The sequence below is a fragment of the Pagrus pagrus genome (assembly GCF_965226575.1).
Source record: "Pagrus pagrus genome assembly, chromosome: 7".
Taxonomy (NCBI): domain Eukaryota; kingdom Metazoa; phylum Chordata; class Actinopteri; order Spariformes; family Sparidae; genus Pagrus; species Pagrus pagrus.
The window spans coordinates 13,142,570-13,156,344 of NC_140191.1; the positions used below are offsets into that span (position 1 = coordinate 13,142,570).

Consider the following 13,775-nt stretch of genomic DNA (forward strand, 5'->3'; position numbering starts at 1 on the left):
TTCCTGTATTTGCTATCCGTAAAGATGAACTACATCACTGCTGGCATCGGCTCTGACATAAATGACCGAACACAAAGTGAGTGATCGAAATCCCACGTGGGAGATCAAGGATCGGTTTATAGCCTCCACTCTCCCATCATAGCCATTAGAGAGAAAAGCATAACACTGACCTCAGATCAGTGTTTGGGGACACCATGATCCAACTGCCTGTAACTCAATCTTATTAGAGCGTTAAGTCATTACCGCATGTACACACAGAGGCCTCACAATGCAATTAGCCATTAGCCCATCACACTGACAAAGCATGGCTAATTAGCAGATCGCAGGCGCACGGGGAGCAGAACAAAACATATTTAATATCCCCATCAACACTCTTGCAGAATATCATGTGTCAGGTACTGTTTAGATGTTTTGTCATGCTTGGCTGAGCAGCGTTTGAAAGAAACAAGTTTGGGAATAAATCTCACCTCGAGGACCAGATGAGAGAGTTTCCACAAAGGAGGATGAAAGTTAAAACTATCTCAAACTCACTTTCATACACCTCTCTGTGTTTGCAACCCTCTTACGTATTCTGGATATAATTAATTCTGTTCAAGGAGGTTGGGGAAAGAAAAAAACACAAACCAAGCACAACAAAACAAAACAAAAACAAAAAACGAAGGCTATCAGTGCAAATATCAGTTTACGGATGACTTCCCAGAGAGCTGCATGAGGGTCAGGTCTGTTTAAAATTCTGATCTGATCAGCAGAACACAGCTGTTTGTTGTAGTGGAAACAGAGCCGGTCAGGTGGCTCCGACTTGGCCGCTGTTGGCCGAGGTTGAGAGTTGAGGCGGAGTGTTAGGTGTGTTGCTCTCTTTGAGGGCGAAGGAAGTGGATTATGTTAGGTCAGCTCTGGCCAGATCAAAGCAAAAAGTCTGACAAGAGCCGAGAAACCTCTGAGAAATATATGCAAGCAAGCATGCGCGCGCACACACAGGGAAACGCACAAAAAATACGCACGCACACACTTTGGCAGAGGACTGCCTGTCAGAATGCCAAAGAAACTACTCTTTGAGCTCTCCATAAATTTACTTTGAAGGAGTTCTGACTGGGTAATGGCTTGTATGAAAAATACTGTCACAAGATAAGATACACACTCACACACACACACACACACACACACACAGGTGCACACACACTGCACAAACACAATCTCAAAGCCTCTTATTTATAATAGCATTCGTGACAAAAGAATTGGAAGGAAACACAGCACCACTGGCGTTAATTAAAGAGAATCATATTTTATGAAGCAATTCTCAGGAAGTAAGTGCAGCACTGACCCTCCAGCCCCACCCCAGACAGACAATGTCAAATAAACTAACACATTTAAATTAGGGCATAGACCAGACCAGTCTGGGCTAGGAGCAACATCACCCTACTAGCAACCCGCTTTAGCAACCCGTAAGTAGGCCTATAGTGTTGGCGAGGTTACTAGAGCAGAGCTGGGCCTTGTACAATGCTGAAAACACACACACACACACACACACACACTGGTTTCTGTGGGTATATGCGCCCTGTCACTGTGGTCGGATAAGCTTTTCGTGGTGCAACATGCAGACCTGAGACCTGGTTAGTACAACGTGTGGCACTCCTGTTTTTCCTTGATATAATTCATGGCCGATTCAGCCAATGAAGACCCTGTTTGTATTCTGGAGCACCACACGTATTGCTTCCCAGGTAACGGGCCGGTAGAGAGAGGAGAGGGTGCGCCAGGGTCTCTTACAAACTCAGGCACTAGACTAGCCTGGAGGGCGCTGCACTAGGCTGGACTGGAGCGTTCAATGCATACAATTTGACCAGACAGTAAAACGGATAAATCAAAGTGGATTAGAACAACAAGGTAAATCAAAGGAGGAGCAAGTCAGCAAAGTAAAACAAATTGAACCCGACGACTCTGAACAAGAATTGATGGATCAGAACAGGCAGGGCAATGCAAGGCGGAGTGCAGGACTATACAGCAAACTCAAGAGACGGATAGCTCAAAACAATCAGAGCCGTCATTGTGAATGTACTTAACTTCCTCTGCTAAACTAAATTTTACACAAAAGATTCTGCATTTCCCAGAAATTAGAGTAGCCGGAGTGTGTGTCTGGCGTGCACTGTGTGTGAGTGTTTGTGAGGCCACACATGTGCCTGTGTGGGATGATAAGAGTACTTGAGGCGATGCTTAAGATTGCAGCTTAGTGAGGGCTAGAGGAAGATGAGGATCATTGGCTGAGTGATGTACGCATTGTATGTTAAATATGCATGCACAGCAAAGTGTGTGTGTGTGTATGTGATTTTCAGAAATAGCGAGAGAGTTAAAACAGAGGGAGAGCAAAGGAGAGCACTACAGAATCATGCTGCAGTGAGCCTTTACACATGATTAGTGCACATGCAACAGTCAGGCATGGCATGTACCCTCTCAACATAAAACACACACATTCGATACAAGAAATACACGAGCAGAGACACAGAAATACACTTATCTCCTGACTGGTTTGAGGCTATCTGTGATACGAAGCTTTTGGGAAAACATGCAGCAAAAACCGATGATTTAAAGATTAGGTGATCGACCGGATATCAACACATTACCATAGCCACTTCAAGCCAAACCAGACCAGTCTAGATCAGCATAGACAGCGGACATGTCACCACCATGTTCCCCCTCAGCACTCTCCCAAAGTGAGCTTTTAAAGCAACATTATGTTAATATTTTACCTTTAAAAGCTTCAAAAACTTTTTGTTTATATACCAACTTGTGAGAAGGAGAATGGGGCCTCTCTCGTTTGTGCCCTAAACGGCTGTTCTGGGTGAGTGGCTATGATCTCCCATGAGAAGTGTGTAAGGCTTTACAGCTACTTCACAAACCACCACCAACGTCGGTGTAACAGAAATTGTTGAAAATGTTTTTTGGTTTCTCTCCGATCTCCTCCAGCTGCTCTGCTTCAACTCTGATTCACGATGGACAAAAAACTTTACTTAGCCGCTAACTGCTGCTAGCTGTAGCTGCTGTTAGCTAGTTAGGTCAATTAGCTCTGCAGCTGACTGACTGTTCTCGGACCAGACTGAGAGTTTGGAGCACCTCCTGGGAAGTGCTGGAGTTTACACCACTAGCACAGGAGCTTTGGACTGCTGGGAGGAGGAGGTTCCAGGCTCAGAGCAGGGAATGTCAGAAGCAGCACCAGAATGGGCGACTGAAGTGGAGCCAGGCAAGCAGGTGATGGAACCAGGCTCAACTGGCTCTACGGACATTAAAAACCGAAAAAGACATCAACAGACGAAGCTTAGAGGAGAGTGACCAAGCAAGAGGCCAGAGAAGAGAAAATCTCAAACTGGCTTTTAGTCGTTGGCGAGAGCTTCACGAAATTAAAGGCTGCACAGACAGACGCCAAGGTGGCCTTCTTACTGACATAAGTGAGTGATATTTGCTGGATTACTCTGTCATGTGTTGGTAAATTTGCTGGATGTTCGGCTTTGATAGCAAAGTTCTCATAATATGCACAGCAATCACAAAATGTTGCATATTTAGAACAGTGATGTCTCAGTGAAACGGAAACTCAAACTGTCGGGGTGCCAAATCAAAGTCTTACTTAATGTTGCTTTAAATATTTCACCTCCCACTGATCAAGTTCAGGACCGAGCAGAGGGGAGCATAGCAGATCTTGGACCATTTTTGGGGGGGAAAGTGAAGGACATTAAACTACATTACCCAGCAGGCACCAGGTGGTGGCGGTGCAGAGGACACCATGGCAACGCCATGAAAATGCCATGGCAACACCATAGCAACTGTGGCCTCATTTGCTCGCTGGTGGTGTGGTACAGCCCAGACTTGCTACAGTGGCATGGTCGTCAGATACACACTTCAGTCACATCAGTAATAGTAACATTGTTCATTAATTATTTCATCAATCAATTAATTGATCATCATCATCAACAATCAGTCAAAAGGAGCAAGAACACAGTATCTACTGGTCTCTGTTTTTTGCTAAGTGAGAGACAGACAGAGGAATGAGCTGATTTAAAGAGGAGGTGATCAAAGGAACAAAGCAAAGGTCAATGGATGGGTTAATTAACAAAGAGATGTGATCACCATATGATCAAATTTTAAAAAGAGGAGAGGCGGAGAATGTTTGTAGCTCGTTAATGAAAACCAGGAGAAGGAACTGCAGAGCTGAGCAGGAGAAAGCAAAAGAGACAGCAGACTGTGTGAGAGAAACATACTAATGTGTGAAAGCAGCGAGTTTCAAAAAGTAATGTTAGGTAGTACGAGAGGAGTGACAGACTGATAGCTATTGTAGATACAGATGAATAGAGAGTTTAGACTTTTACTTGTCTTTTTTGTCACAGGCACTAATGTCTTCACAGTCATATAGGAGGAATCGAAATTCAAAAATGATTTCAGTGTCTAGAATCGCTACAAAGCTAAAACATTTAAAACTATTTCATCTAACACTTCCTCCAAATATACCAAACTTAACTAATATATATATATACCTGTATGTATATATATGTATATATTTATTTGTACATATATATTTCTTTATAGATAAATGATAGAATTCAAATGATAATTGAATACAATAAAATATCTCAGTTAAATCACAGTATAACATGGTACATTCTCAAAAACATAGTATATTTTAATATATTCTTTTTTCTCAGCATAAAATAAAATAAATAAAACAAAATAAGCCAGAGGGTTTTTAAGAGTCACTTCTGTTCATGCAGTCACAGACTTAAGTATTAGCGCCTCAAGAAATCAATAATGCTCAATGACATACCAGGTTTAAGCCCTGTTGATTGGTTGAAAATGACTGTGTTCAACTACACAGGAAGCCGTGGTTTCCACTGTCGGGGTGCAGAGTCAACGAGCTTACTACCTCACTGAAAGGTGGCTGCCCTGGGTCCTAAGCATTTGCTAAAATTGAACTACACAACCACTCCCACCACAAATCTTTGAGATTTCATTCAGCTAAACATGCAATGATTCTGGGGCTTTCCAAAAGGATGGGAAAAGGCAAAAGCATTTCTCTAAAAACAAAGACAGATTGTTTTAAAAATTGCCCCACGCAGACCTAGAAAAAAAGCCATCCATGTGCAGATAAAAGGTACAGTCTGCCCTCATTGAAAGGCAAAAAAGTTAAAAGGGGAATTGAGAAGGTCGACTAACCCTTCGATCTGTGACGACATGCACAAACACAACGCACAGTCCCTTACATAGCAGGTCAACCCCCTCCCCCTCCTTCTATCCATTATCAACAGCATCCAAAAAGCTACAAAGTCTAAAAGTAGGTGTTCTTTTGCTACATCATGTCAAAGCTACATTCAACTACAATAGAAGAAGAGCTGGGCTGTGGCTGGTCTTAGTGTGAGAAATGAGGTGGATGTGTTGACCTTATGAAAATGGAGCGTATGCATTGCAATGTTGGCAACATTGGCACAGTTTACACAGTAGATGGCTTTTGGCACAGCTCACAGAGGGTACAATGCTGGAGTTCACTACTCGCTCTTGAACACATAGCATTTCATATTCATATTGGTCAGCCAGAGCCAGGTGCTGTGGACTTTAACTAATTTATTACAATCGCAATCTGACCAAATTAGATGAAACCTATCCCACCGAAGAGAAAATCATTTGAAGATGTGGAACACCTGACTCTGGCTGAAACAAATGATCTCATTTTAAACTAGAGGAAAAACAATTACAATGTCTTGGATGCAAACAGATGTACCTTTGCATCCCTGTCACATTGAAGGTGGGAATATTGCTCAAAGTCAAACAGTCATCTGATAATCTTGATAACAGGAGTTATTACTGACTGCATTAAGTGAAGTCTCAGCTATCATATATGCACCTTAAATTTGGAACTCAAAGCATTCACAGTATATTGTTCAGTCTTATTTGCCGAAAGGAAATAGTCAAAGTAAAAGACCATTTCCTTAGCACAAGTATCTGTGATACTTTGTTATTTGAACCTTGGTTACAGTGAGTTTTATTGTCCATAATAGCAACATGAGTCAACATCAAGTGATTAGCTTTCCACATACCAGCAAAATATGTTAACCTGTAGATTGTGCAGTTGCAGCTATGGCACACATGTCCGAAAAAATACAATGAAGAATTGTGCTTCATATAATCCATCATCTACAAACTCTACCAAGGTACAGTGTGGTGGTGAAATACAATAATATCCTAAGAGAAGTTTTATAATACACTGCACTTGGTTTTAATCCCCCTTACTTCCTCTGAATAAATCCTGACTGGCCACTTTCATAAAAATAATAAAGTTCATAGCAGCATGCTCATTGCTCTGCATCATGTAGCTACAATTATTAAACTCACCAGACGCTTTTGCTCAATCGTCTCCAAAGCTTATTTGAATATTATGCAGCCATCTAGTGCCAATTACAGATATTGCACCAATCATCCCCTTGATCCACTTACATGATGGTGAATTATGTGTTGTTCACATGTGGAAAGAAAAGAAAGGGCTTTATCTATGAAAACAAATTACTTGAAAACCAATCTTGCTTAAAAGCTCTTGAGTGGAAATTTGGCACTGCTATTGAATCATTCCCACTTCCAATACTAGCCACATCCAGCCTCCTCTTTATTAAAACACTAACACAGTGAGAGAAATATATTGATAGAATAAAAAAGAGGGCATGGGGAGAAAAAGTCTGAGTAAGAAAGAAAAGAAAAGACAGACGTAAAAGAAAATCTGCTACATGTCTTTTTTGTTCTTATTGTTATTTCTCTTTTAAAGTTCAGTTTGTTGTTCAAATACTTTGATACTCAACTGTGTTCGAGCTCTGGTTGGACCAGAGGTGACATGACAAGCTCCAACAGGGAGGAGGAGAAGTGGTTCCTGTTCTGATTGGTTAAAAGGGTTTCTAGTAAAACATGACATCACGTAGATGGTCCTGGGGTAGAGCTAGATGGGTCTGATGGTGTCATGAGGTCACTGTGGGCAAATAAACAGCACTGTCCTCACTGTCCAGTGAAAGGTGATCAGGCAGACAGAGTGCATGAGAGAGCTGACTGCATTGCTTTTCATATCAACTGATTTACAAAAGGGAGGAGGGGGCAGTCTCTCCAACACCAAGAAGCAGTCCACCAATCCAGTTCAAAAGCCAACAGCCAATGAGGACAGGGAGCCAGAGTCTATTGACCATCACTGGTCTCTTTTGGGAGAGGGTGGGTCTCTCCACATCCCACCGAGGTGTGTTCTCAAAGCCAGAGGGAGGGAGACGTTTTGAGCATATATCTGTGCGTGTGTGTGTGCCCGTGCATGTGTGTGTTTGTGTGTACAAATATGACATCATTACTCACAGGTTGGAGACTACTCTTATCCATAGTTGTGACTCGGGGAGGGGAGGAGAACCGAAGATGACATCACAAAGCTCAATTCTGAGCGGAGAAGAAGTTCAGGAGCTGCAGTCCCCGGTGATGCAGTCTCGCCTTCACTCACGTTGTCATAGGAACCATCCAAACGGATGTAGCTCACCCTGGTGTGGCGTCTCACTGTCGCCTTCACTAGAACGCGTACAATGGAGCGGGTGGCGGTGGTGTTGCTCTCACACAGAGTAGTGTTGGCAGTAGAACTACTGTCCATATTAGTTCCCGCAGTGATGTTTGCTAATTGATTACCTATGGCCACCGAGGCAGCCATATCTCTGGTGTCATCCCTGGCCCCAGCTGCCATGGCACCACGGTTCTCAATAGCAGTGGTGCTCGCTCCCACGTCTCCCTCTCTCCTCTCCCCCTGTCATACCTCGCTCTCCAGGCTGGAGAAGTGGGCTGACCCTCGGCGTGAGCACAGGCTCTTGGCTTTGAGTGGCAGATGGGGGGAGTAGAACCTCCGTGGCTGTGGCACCGAGCGCAGTCTCTGATACTGGAGTTTGGCGCTGGCCGAAGCCTGTGCCTGGCCCTGGCCTGCCATCCCTACCCCTGCTGGTGGTGAGACGGAGGATGAAGAGGGCGGAGGCGGGATGGGCATCGGGAGAGAGGTGGGAGACATGGACGGCTGCTGGGGTGGCGACGGTGAGGGCTGCGTTGGATGGTCTGTGGGCTGTGTGCTGAGGCTGAGGTTAGATTGGCTGCCTGATTTGGCCTGACTGTCTGGTTTGGGGGGCAGAGGCTTGGGGCGAGAACCCCCGCTGAAGCTGTGGCAGTGGGGGAGAAGCTCTTCCTGGCTATGGGAAAGCGCCGTGGCTCCTCTCTTGGAGTGGGAGGTGTGCGAGCGGCTGTGGGGATGTGGGTAAGGATGGGGTTGGGGATAAAGGCTACAGGAGCACATGGTGGCACGTCCTGCTTCTTCCCCTCTGTCCCTAGCTCGCCCCTTGCTCTTCCCTCCTCCACTCTTCCATTTTTTCTCTCCCTTCACAGGAATCTTGTCCATTGACCAGTATCTTCTAGGAGGAGGGAAGGCTGCAGGGGGTGGTGGCCACTGTGAGCCGAGCCCTCCGCTCCCTCCACCTGAACCCCAACCTACTCCTGGCCCTGAACCCCAGAAATCAGCACCAATCCAACCCTCTGCCCGAGTTCCTAGTAGGGAATCATCCCGACTGTTGATACTGCCCCCTTTCTCTCTGGAGGGGTAGGTGCCAAAGAACCACCCTCCTCCGCCTATGCCCCCTATTCCAGCGCTGCTTCCCCCTGCACCTCCCTCCCAGTATCTCTCAAAACGGCCAAACTCCCCTGATGAGCCCTCATCTGAATAACTGTCCTCTGCCCTGGCCCTGTCCCTCTCTGACTCAGACACTGCCCCCCTACCTGCTCTCCTTCCCCTCTCCTCCACCCGCTCCCTCACTCTATCTCTGTCTTCCTCTTCGTCATCATCATCATCCTCGTCATCCTCAGAGTCCCACTCATGGAAGGACAGCCCTTCTCTTGTCTGTGCTTTCTCTTTTTCATAATGCATTAACAAAGGACGCCGCTCTCCGAGTCTACCACTGTCATCCCTGTCCATTCCTCCACTTCTTCTCCTCTTGGAGGATGGAAGGAGTGGGTGCAGGGATGTTGGAGGAGTATTAGAATCATCTCCTCTTCCATTCACCCAAAATTTGACTGATGCAGGGAGTTTGTTGAGGTTAGGGTAGCGCTTACTGGGGGTATGATGTCTGGAATGAGGGCGTGAGGATTTGGGACGCCTCTCCCTGATCCTGCTGCTGTCTTCCTGTTCCCTATCATTTCCCTCGTCTCCTACTTCTCTCCTAGCCCTCTCCCGCTCTCCGTCCCATGAATCCCGCCCCTTGTCCCCAAATGTGCCCCGGTACTGGGCAGAGAAGGATGAGTAGTCTTGTATTCCTCCTTCCCTCTCTCCTTCTGCCTCCCCTTCCCTCTCTGGCTCTACATCACCCTCCTCTGGCTCAGAGCGTCTCCCGCCAATTGATTTCTTCCTTTTCTTTGTCTTAAGTGCCTTCTTCTTCTTCTTTTTCACCTTTCTCCGCTTCCTCTCTCTCTCTCGCTCTCTTTCTCTTTCTTCCCTCTTTTTCCTCTTTTTGTTCTTTTTCTTTTTCTTCTTCTCTTTCTCCTTCTCTTTTCTCCTCTTCTTTTCCCTTTTTTGCCTCTCAGCATCTCCTCCACTCCTCTCTCTCTCACTCCAGCTTGCCCACCACTCTTGGAGCTGAGACAATTGGCTTCCTCCTCTCTCCCTCTCTCGTTCCCTTTCTCTGTCACCCCAGGATGTGCGTGGTTTCCTGGGGGGTATGGGTGGTGGCAGGCGCCCGTGGCTGAGGGAACGAGGCCGGATGATTGAGCGTTCCCTTTCCCTCCCCCTGCCAAGAAGGAGGCTAGACTCTTCCGTCAGCTCCTCATCGTCATCATCATCCTCTCCATCTATTCCTCCAGTTCTGTCTCGTGTGCTCCTGGAGGAGCTGTAAGAGTAGGTGGGAGAGGTGGAGCGAGACGATGAGGCAGATGAGGACGTGGATGTAGATGAGGTTGTCGACGACGAGGACGAGGACGTATAGTGCAAGGACGCAGAGGGTGAAGGAGGGGTGTAAGAGGGGCTGAGGGGTACTGGCACAGGAAGTGAGAGCGGGGGAGAGAGGGGGCGTGCCCTCCTCCCTCCGCCCTCCCTCACTCCATCTCGTGCTCCTCCCCTCCGCCCCAGGGGCAGAATGTTCTCGTATAGTGGCCCTCCAGGCTCTTTGGGCTTCTTGGGCCTGCGCTTCCTCCAGAAGGATGAGGGGAGAGGGGGAGAGGGGTGTGGCAGCGGGGGTGTAGGAGGCAGAGGGGCCTGACTCTTAGGAGGCAGTCTGGGAGTTCCCAGAGGTTTAACGGCCCCTTTCCCCTGACCTCCGCTGCCACTTCCCACCACCCTCTTCCCCACCCCGTGGTCCATGCCCTTCTCTGAGTAGAAGGCCACACTGGCTGGAGGGGGCTGGGGGTGGCCCCTGGGCATAGTCTTGGGGGTCTGGGACCCTGCCTGCTGCTCCATGCAGGGCCCCAGTCCCTCAGGGTCAATGGGACCATAGTATCTCTTATAACCATCAAGTCCCCCACCCCCTCCAGCAGTAGAAACCCAGTTTGGTGGGACTTTCTGAGCAAAGGGTCCCATGTCAGTGATGGCCCCCCTTACAGCCATTGGGTTGGTGGCTGTAGCAGATTTGGGCAGCCTCCAGCGATCCACCACAGCCAGTCTGCGGTCTGGCCGGGGCAGGAAGGTGGAGCAAGGGAGGGGTGCACCAGCAATGGGGGTGGTGGAGGGACCCAGTGCTGTCCCAGAAAGCACCACGGTGGGAGGAGAGCCCGGTAGAGGTGTTTTGTAGACGGGCTGCGGTTGCTGCTGTTGCGGTGGCTGCTGCTGTTGCGCCATAGCAATAGCTGGATTCGTCATAGACGTTGAGACAACATGTGGCTGGGATGGGACTGTAACCATTGCAGTATGATGATGAGTAGGCAAAGATTTAGCTCCACCTGGTGCTGTTTCATCCTCAAAGCTACAGCAGCTATACATGCCCTGAGGAAAAGAGAGCATAAATCAGAAACACAGAGTTTATTCACAGCATCCTATGAAATGAAATTGAATAAACAGTATTTCCTGAAATGAAAAATGAAATCAATAGATGTTGCTTTAGAGATAAAGGTGCAGAAATATATTGGCAAAAAATGTAACAACATAGATGTGCACAGATGCAGCATACTGCAGCTGTCATGCAGAAACATGCACAAAACACATTGTATTACTGTATGTTCATGAGAGACTGAAAGAGGGACAGAGAGAGAGGAGTGGACGAGAATGGGAATCATGAAATAGCAATCTAAATAAGTTGCAGTTTCCAAAAGAAATGCAAGATTGCTATTTTTCAGATAAACATCTATTTCTATTTATAGTACAGTTGTGTTTTGTTTGGTTAATGAAATCGCATACATAAATGCATAAATTACAACTGCACTGGCAAGAAGGATAAATTATTATCAGTGAGGCCACAATAATCCCATGCATATGGTGTGGGCCCGCTCTGTCAAGGTCACTGTCAAAGGAACAGGATATCCAGGGTGTGAGCAGAATTGAATTTCAATTAATCTCCCGAATTGACTGAGTGGAATTGAATTGACCCCGGACCTCACACTTTCTAACGATCACACTCGGTAACAGATACAGGCACACAAAGGCAGGAGCACACATGTTTACACATGTATGAAGATATGGCTACATGCACAGCATTTTGGTTCCAATTGTGTTGCCCTGTTATAGTGTAGCCTAGTTTTAGTGCACTAAATTGAAGGTAAGAGAAATGTGGATGGAAAATGTTGAGGCGCCAAAATACATTTACATGTACATACATTGTATTTACAATACAATTTCTGCAATACAGTAAGACATTTAGTTTGCTAGTGCAAAAAAAGCCAAGCAAAAAAACACACAAAAACACTTACCCTGCTGATTGCAAGGAGAAAGTCCAATTTTCCCGAGCTGGTGGCCATGCAGTGGCGCAGCTTCCAGTAGACCAAGTGCTCCCAGGCAAACACCAGCAGACTGAGGCCCATGGCCACCAGCAGCATGTAGAAGACCCCAGCCATGTTGTCAATATCCAGTTTACTGCTCATCACCTCAATTTTGTCATTATGACAGATACCGGACAGCCAAAGGCGCTCCAGCATCTCAATCTCATCTGGAAAGGGGATGGATGAGGGGGGGCAAGGATGAGTAAGAGAAGCAGGAGAGAGAAAATGGATAAAGGTTAAAAGGGGGTAAAAGTAGAGAGGAGGAGAGAAACGAGGAGGATGGATGGATGGATGGATGGATGGATGGATGGATAGATAGATAGATAGATAGATAGATAGATAGATAGATAGATAGATAGATAGATAGATAGATAGATACAAGAAGGACAATAGATTGTGACAAGGGACACAGGGAGACAGAAAGGCTAATAAGCACTAAAGTACAGGTCTACAGTATTGCTTGCTGTTTGCCCATTATCCAAGGTGACTTGTCAAGGTCAAAGGTCAGTAATACAAAAAGCAGCACAGTGTCTGAAGTAACAAAGAAAAAGGAGACTGAGACAGAGAGAGAGTCCAAAACAATGAAGTAGCCCGGAGAAGTAAAATGGCACCGACAACCTAATCTCAACATTGTAACCCAGAGTAAATGAGGAGAAGAGGAGAAAGGGAGACCAGGAGCCACAGTGAGATAGTTGGATAGGTTGAACAAGCATGGAAGAGAGACGGAGAGAGGTAATGAGAGAGTTGGGAAGAATATTTTTGCAAAGAGAGAGAGTGAGCGGCATTCTTTCTCCGTCCACGAACGCGTCAGGGGAAATGAGACCGACACGGAGACAGAGAGAGTTAGAGGGAGCTGGAACAAGGGGAGCAGAGATGGAGGACGAGAGGCTGAGATTGTGTCATTATGACAAACAGCGGGAACACTCCTCAGCTTGAAGAGGATGAGAGGAGAGAAAAAAGAAGGAAAAAATGTGATGAGAGAGAGAACCGATAGGAAGGGACAGAGACAGAGGCAGAAGGAGAAGATCATAATCATTTAATTGTGCTGGAGGGATGGTCAGAATCTCCATCAAGGTGGGAAGCTCTGGGGGATTCATGATTCCCATCTGTTAGGAATGCCAGAAACCAGGCAAGGCCAGTTCACCCACTAACTATTCTGCCTGCTCATTGATGATCTCACTGGCCTAATGAATCTGGGCTGCCCTGCTAAACCTGTGATTGGCTGCGGGGGTTGCTGGTGTAACCATAGTGATGGACAGCCAGAAGATGCAGGGTATGATTCATGATGGAATTAAAGAGGTGTACTCTCCAACAGGACTGACTTGTAAAGAGAGCTTTCTGTCACACTAATAGCAATGGCAGGGTGGGCAGCACTGCAGTGAGCAGGTCTGAAGGTTGCATTTTTACTGCATGTTACAGTCTCTGGCAAGTCACACATCCACCCGCAAAACTACACACTGCTCTCCAAAAACTCAAGCTTTTCATTTGTGCCTTCATTAGCTGTGCTTGCATAGCTTAGATGAAGCCGACTCAGTCATCTGTGTGATCTGGCTAATGTGTCTCCTGTAGAACATCATTAGCCAATCAGCCGTGGCCTCCAGCTACAGCAACAGATGGACATAGCGCTACTGCAGCCCACTGGCAGACTCAGGTAACAACTCCCTGTCTCGGATTCACTCATACACACATACTGTACATATAAAGACACAAAGGTCTGTGTTTTAACCCCATTCAAGAGGATTTATCGGTGTCATTGACCCTCAGCAGCAGCTGTGTGTCCAAAGAGGTGCCTGATG

At 46.5% G+C, this 13,775-nt stretch overlaps 2 protein-coding genes across 3 annotated transcripts in view; both read right to left on the reverse strand.

Annotated features, from left to right (window-relative positions):
* prkcg (protein kinase C, gamma) overlaps positions 1–7,437 on the reverse strand; it is a 35,872-nt gene extending 28,435 nt beyond the window's left edge. The window contains exon 1 of the mRNA XM_084357677.1: positions 7,357–7,437. The gene's annotated coding sequence lies outside the window, so the exon portion shown is untranslated. The remainder of the gene's footprint in view (positions 1–7,356) is intronic.
* Positions 1,263–13,775, reverse strand: part of grin2db (glutamate receptor, ionotropic, N-methyl D-aspartate 2D, b) — a 53,275-nt gene continuing 40,762 nt past the window's right edge. For both annotated transcript variants that reach the window (XM_084357671.1, XM_084357670.1), the window contains exons 15-16: positions 11,911–12,146; positions 1,263–10,990 (exon numbers count right to left, since the gene is read on the reverse strand). In XM_084357671.1, the coding sequence (XP_084213797.1) occupies positions 7,793–10,990; positions 11,911–12,146 (3,434 nt within the window). In that variant the 3' untranslated portion in view covers positions 1,263–7,792. The remainder of the gene's footprint in view (positions 10,991–11,910; positions 12,147–13,775) is intronic.